We start from the raw sequence: 6,469 nt of genomic DNA, 5'->3' as shown, positions 1-6,469 counted from the left end.
TCAGCACATCACCTCCCCCACATCTATATATATAAATACTTGCTCGCTCTTTTGTCTGCAACTGGGGAAGTTGTAGACGAGAGAGAGAGAGAGAGAGAGAGAGAGAGAGAGATGGGTCGAGGCCGAGCGCCGTGCTGCGAGAAGGTCGGCCTGAACAAAGGCTCATGGACGCCGGAGGAGGATATGAGACTGATGGCCTACATTCAGAAGTATGGGCATGGGAATTGGCGTGCTCTTCCCAAAAAAGCAGGTGTCTCTTCCCCTCCATTTCCATTGAATCGAACAATAATTTTCTATGCGATGATAAAGATAAGAAGTGTAGTATTCGATCAATTCTTCTTAGATGAATATAAATCTCACACACAATGGAACAGTAGTAACATGTGGAGAACTGACACGAGTCTCTGTTTTGAGCTTTGATAGGTTTGCTGCGATGTGGGAAGAGTTGCCGTTTGAGGTGGATTAACTACCTTCGGCCTGACATAAAGCGTGGAAACTTCACCAGGGAAGAAGAGGAAACCATAATTAAGCTACACGGATTGCTTGGAAACAAGTATGAGGTTAACCTTGACCCGGTTTAATTAGTATGCTTTATGTTGAAGGAACCAAGCATTACTTGCTTCTGCAGTAGTAGTTTGCTTTCCGAGGCCTAACTTGATCCAATGTTGCTTTTAGATGGTCGAAAATAGCTTCTTGTCTGCCAGGAAGAACTGACAATGAGATCAAGAATGTTTGGAACACACACTTGAAGAAGAGGCTCTTGCACAGAGGCCAAAGCCAGCAGACCGACAAGCTTGGAGAGACACCGAGCTCGTCTTCTTCCACCCCGACCCACTCAAGCTCTGATCAAGGTGAAGGCAAGAGCGACAGCGAGCACACCAATCCGAGTGTAGATTCTACCAATCCCTCCGAGGATAAGATCGAGATTCCCACCGAGCCCGGCATGGACTTGTGGCTCATGCTAGAAGATGCTCTCCCGAGCTCGCCACAAAAAACCGACACCGAGGAGAGGAACATGTGGGAGCCGCCATTAGAGCCAAATTCTTTCAAGGTGTCGCCATGCTCGTCTCCGTCGCATTCCTTCGCAACGAACTGCAATACCGGTGGTGGTGGTGGTGGAGGAGGAGGAGGAGTGCAAGCGCTTGACGATGCACCTATCGAACCGGAGCTCTGGAGCATGATCGAGGACGGCGATGCTGGATTGTTTAGCCCGGGGATGGAGGGGGCCATGGAGGAGCCTGGAGTTCGTGGGAATCCAACAGGCTTGCATGAGGAATCGAGCAGAGAAGAAGGGAGCATAATTTGGTTGGAGTACTTGGAGAAAGAGCTTGGCTTGGGGGGAGCGATGGATGACAACCAGGAGTGCCTCATGGGTCCCTGGCCCGAGATGGAGGGAGATCCTGTGTCCTCTTATTTTCAAAAGGGACCCTCTTCCCCCTCTCCTTTGGATCTTCATGACTTGAAGGTGTCCTAATACACTGCCTGTCATGAACTAAGGAGTAGGTTATCTCGCACAACAAAAGGCGTATGTATGTCTTTAAAGGCCGTGGGTATTTGGACACATTTCTAACCTTTCATTAAAGAGACAAAGGTGCTGAAATTAGAGTTTTAATACTAAGAAGATGTCACTCCTACCTTTCTTTTTGTCATCATGCCGTCAGCTTTGAATCTTTGTTCTTTTATTGTCTTTTCCTCACTGGAGGACGCCGAATTATGTAACTCCATGCTTTGTACGATCTACTTAGTATACTAATTACCATGGTCATGTATTTAAAGACAAGATCGTGAATTAATATATTCCGAGCACTGCTACCCGATTCATGCATAAGTCTGCTTCTGCTTAAATTATTTCCTGCTTGAAAAATTTGTGCTAAAGATTTAAGATGTTGGACTTATGATCATGCTCATGGATGTTCAAATATTGCTTGCGTAATTTGGAAGTCGATGAGGGCTGGCTGGCTGGCTGGCATCTGTAGTCACTGAAATTTTTGTTATTTCTATTGGCATGAAAGCAACCTACTTTGGAATCCACACGAAGCACGAGCTCGGAAGAACATGCGCATCAATTAGTAGACTCTGCGACTAAAAGGAGAAAAAGATGTACGAGCCAAGGAGCCGGAAGGAGGCAAAAGAGAATCTCCAAACTTCCACCCACTTTTTATGCAAGTTGAAAGGACTCCGGGCAGTCAATTCCAAGTGTTCTTTGGAAACATTTGATCCATGCCCCATCGCCTTTGTCATTTTGGAGCTGCACCAAACTCCATCGCAATCAGTTAGCACTCTCTTCTTTTTGAACATACAAAGGATTTTTTTTTTTTTGATGAAAAGAGAGGCTTAACCATCCAAAATTTATTCAAATGGAATTATTTACAAGGTCAGAGTTGACAGAGGAAGAAACAGAGGATACATGGAGGAAGAAACAGAGAATATACGGAGCATGGACGACCTTTTGAACCTTGTGTTAAACCTTTCTCAAAAGGAACCTTGCGTGAAAGTTTCCTTTATCACCATCCATTACACCATCCAACTACGATGGTCATTATCGTGTTCCTATGTATTTTTATATCCATCTATTGTCATTATGTGTGTTTTTTTTTTTTTTTTTTGACTCGTTTGGCCCCCACGAAAGGAATGTTTTCTTATTAAAATGTTTTTTACTAGAAAGCCAATGTCTAGATATATAATGCTTGAGAATTTGGTTGGTGTATGTTTGGTTAACCATAAAAAAGTGATACATTACATACCGACTTAAGTTTGGTTGAGCACCTACTTTTTTCAAAAAATTAAGTAAAATACATGTTATGTTTTTAATAAAAGAAAAGACCTTAATCCATTTTATCTAAAAGCTTAATAGTACTTTTTTTAAAAAAAAATCTTAATTACCAACTGGTGGGAATTGGATTTTTCCATATTCCATATAAGTTTTTCTTTGTTATGAAATGTGGAAATATTATTCTCATAAAAACACTATTTTTCTATTTTTCTTTTTTGAAAACTTCAATCAAATATAAGATATTTTTCCAAATTTCTATTGACCATACTATTCTCTACTTTCTTTCGCGAACCAAACAAGTCCTCAATGTAAATGAAGAAAAAAAAAACATTTTTTCCAGCTCTTTTCACAAGCTACAAAGAAGGCCTTATAAACATGTTGAATTGAAGCCAGTCATGCCTCAAACAATATCTGCCGGCCAAAATTTAATTCGTTGAGTTGAAAGGTCTAAATCTCAAGTAAGAAAAGAACAAGCAAATAAGAATTAAAAAAAATTAAAAATTAAATTAAATTAAAATAGTATTGTGGGATGCCCATGCTGATAGTTGGGATGTGAATGTCTTGGCAAAGACAGACTAGGATGAGATCTTCCTTTGATCTGATACAGTGTTGTTGAGACAAGCTGAGATGAATTGGGTCGTTAATCATTGCTTTGGATCCATCAAGATGAGTTGGATCTTAACATGATGAGATATGGCTCAGCCCTAACATAGGTACGTGCGTGCATGGGGCTAATTACAATATGGACAGTTGTTGCGAAAAGTGCAGGCTATAAAAAAAAAAAGATAATTTATCAATATTTCTTATGAATCAAAATTGTCTCGAACCAAGCTACCTATTTTTTCTGAATAAAAAATGCCAACATATTAAAAAAGATTTTCAAAATCTCTCTAGTTAAACATCAAAGGCAATCATAAAATGTATATTTTTTTTAAAAAGAATCATTATAATTAATTTCAAGAAAGTATCTTCTTTTCATTTTTTAATTGGTAGCTATTTCTTGTACCTTTGGGTATTCCTTAATCCCCTCTTTGATTGCTTTTCCTTTTTTTTTTCTTGAAAAAAAAACTCCAGGAATGTATCCAATCTTGAAGGCCTTTGTTTGGGATATAAATCTTGGTTCCGAAGTAGGATATCAAAGTAAACAGTTAGACCAAATAATTAGTCTTGGGATTACATCAAAGTCTTGAAAGGGTTTGGAGACGAGAGTACTTGAATTTACCAAGCTAATAAGATCCGAGTTTGCTCTTCTTTGAAAGAGTGAAGAATCCTTTGGGGACGCTGAAGATCCTGCGATTCATCAATTTCTTGCAATGATTCTTGCTTCCCAAAACACTTGTACATGATGCATAAAGCAAAGAAAGCTATCAACTAATGGCTGCAATCTATTTGGTGTTTGGTTAAGTTTTTTCCTTTAGTGCATGACATGTATATTCTTATATTATTCGTATGGACTGATTGATGATAGTTCCACCGTCATCGTCGAATAACAAAATCCAATATTTGAAAAATATCAACTTTAACCACTCATACAAGATCCTGAAGTGTATCTGCTCCATCTCCCACATGATTCTTTTTTTTTTTTTTCCGATGCAAAATGGAGGGAGTGAGGAACTTCCCCCAAACTTTATTGAAAGAAAAAAGTTATTTACAAGAAGGAGGGATCTCCTATATGATTCATCCGACATAGGCTCGACTCAAATTTCTCTACTATTGGCAACATTTTTGCTTGAGGCTTATCAAGAAACTGGCCGATCATATTGTTTACTTATACTTATCGATCTAGAGGAGCAGATTTAAATTCACTGATTCACAATTCTTCGGAAAAAGTCATTGAAGGGTAGGATACATTTGTAAAAAATATTGCAAAACATTCATATAAAAATTCTAGTCTCTTTGTCATAGTCCATAATTCAAGAGTGGGATATAATTTTTTAAACAAGATCATACCTGATCATAATATCCGCTAGAATTTGGGGAACTTGCTTCCTCCAAATCCCCTATAAATATTGTTTTGATTGGGCTGTAATAGATGCACCGGCTTTTAACCTTTGGGGCCTTGAAATGTTGACAGCCCAAAGCAACATTTAAATTGGGCCAAGCAGATTCATCTCAATCCAAGCCGGTGACCCGCTTGCAGCTCGGGCCGTTTCCTCTCCGCACTCGTTGTAAAGCATACGAATGTACAGTCAATAATTAGGACGTAACAATCTCAAATACAGCATTTCAATGTTAAAAAAAAAAAATGTTTTGTGTCTTGGTCGATCTATCCGACTCCCATATTAATCCAAGTATCCAGATCAGGTTAAGGCAACAATATATTACGTATTGTTATATTTATGCGAACTAATAACAAACTAGAGTCAATTATATTACATATTATATTTATATGAACTAATAATATTGATGATGACTTGGCCACCATGATCAGCTAAATTGAGGGTGGCTTGAGCAGTGGTCGAGAGGGATACCCCTGCTTCGGAATATTTGCACGATGGTAAAAGATGAAGTAGCATTTCAGACTAAGTATTTGTTTAGAGCCAATGGCGTTGTAGACTGAGTAGCTTCTTATATGGCCTACCATTCCAGAGGCATCCTATGGACTAAAAAGGGAGAGTTATCTAAGACACTTCAAGACTTATTGTTTTCTAATTTTATTATGTATATCCATGCTCGTAATGTATAAAATATCCTTTTTAGCAAAAAAAAAAAAAAAAAAAACGAGGTCATATTTATATGAACATTATATTAGGTATTTTCATGTTTATAGGGAAAGAGGCCGGGCTGGGCTGAGGATCATGTCTGCACTTCAGTTGACAAAATTGGGCTGATGAGCCGGCCCCTTTGCCTTAAGGGTCCGTGCCTCAGCGAACCCAATCCACGACCCATGAACCCAATCCACGAACCCAATCCACGACCCAAGAACCCGGGTTCGATCTCCTCTCGTAGCTTCGGCCGCTCTCGCGAAAACCGTATCATGTATAAACCCTTTGCGGCCAAAACCCAGAAGGCCAGAACCCCGGAGGGAGGAGGAGGAGGAGAACGGCATGGCGGAGCTCCGAGAGGAGGGCGGAATCCCCGGCGACGAAACCCTAGAGAGAGTCTTCTCTCGCCTCAAGCCCTACTGCATCGATCTCCTCGATCTCGTCCGGAACCCCAGGAAGAACGCCTCCTTCCTCCTGGAGATGAACGACTTCCTCCGCCGCGCGCCTCCCGACGCCTTGCAGCCCTGTCTCGAGTAAGCTCTCCCTCTTCGTCCTCCAAGAACAAACCACCCCCGCCCACCCCCCCGCCCCCGCCGCGCCCCCCGGGTCCCTCCTCTTGCCGACCATTCCAAGAATCTTTCGTTCTTGTCAACTAGCCATCTCTAGGGGCTCTGAATTCAAGGTTCCCACTTTAGAGATTCGTTCTTGATCGATTTCCACATCCGAGGTTTCTCTTTCGGCTCTATTTTCTGCAAAGTAGTTATTTCTACGCTTTGAGTCCGAGATTTTGAAGTTAAAGACTCGACTCGTTCTTGATCGGTTTTGACATCCGAGTCGTCTCTTTCTACTCTCTTTTCTCAGTACTGTCTATGTAAACTGGCTATTTCTATGGTTTGAGTCCAAGATTTTAAGTTAAAGACTCGTTCTTGATCTATTTTGACATCTAAGTCTTCTCTTTCTACTTCCTTTTCTCAGTAATATCTGCAGTATT

General features: G+C 40.6%; 2 protein-coding genes across 2 annotated transcripts in view; both read left to right on the top strand.

The window, feature by feature from the left end:
- The first annotated feature begins 63 nt into the window (after positions 1-63).
- On the top strand, positions 64-1,821 carry LOC103696754 (myb-related protein Zm1-like). The gene is made up of 3 exons (XM_008778468.3): positions 64-250; positions 424-553; positions 676-1,821. The coding sequence occupies exons 1-3, from the start codon at positions 112-114 to the stop codon at positions 1,472-1,474; spliced, it is 1,068 nt and encodes a 355-aa protein (XP_008776690.1). The 5' UTR covers positions 64-111; the 3' UTR covers positions 1,475-1,821.
- Positions 1,822-5,756: 3,935 nt separating this feature from the next.
- LOC103717130 overlaps positions 5,757-6,469 on the top strand; it is a 29,235-nt gene continuing 28,522 nt past the window's right edge. The window contains 1 exon segment of the mRNA XM_039126389.1: positions 5,757-6,011. Within this exon segment, the coding sequence (XP_038982317.1) occupies positions 5,821-6,011 (191 nt within the window). The 5' untranslated portion in view covers positions 5,757-5,820.

This window comes from Phoenix dactylifera, chromosome 5 (genome assembly GCF_009389715.1).
Source record: "Phoenix dactylifera cultivar Barhee BC4 chromosome 5, palm_55x_up_171113_PBpolish2nd_filt_p, whole genome shotgun sequence".
In the NCBI taxonomy this organism is placed as follows: domain Eukaryota; kingdom Viridiplantae; phylum Streptophyta; class Magnoliopsida; order Arecales; family Arecaceae; genus Phoenix; species Phoenix dactylifera.
Note: the sequence above shows the minus strand (reverse complement) of the source record. Positions and strands in the feature narration are given on the sequence as shown.

Excerpts from the sequence above, each read along its gene's own strand:
- LOC103696754 (XM_008778468.3), top strand. The coding sequence starts at position 112 with ATGGGTCGAGGCCGAGCGCCGTGCTGCGAGAAGGTCGGCCTGAACAAA. Across the intron at positions 251-423 it reads TGCTCTTCCCAAAAAAGCAG|GTTTGCTGCGATGTGGGAAG; the intron begins GTGTCTCTTCCC and ends GAGCTTTGATAG. Across the intron at positions 554-675 it reads CACGGATTGCTTGGAAACAA|ATGGTCGAAAATAGCTTCTT; the intron begins GTATGAGGTTAA and ends TGTTGCTTTTAG.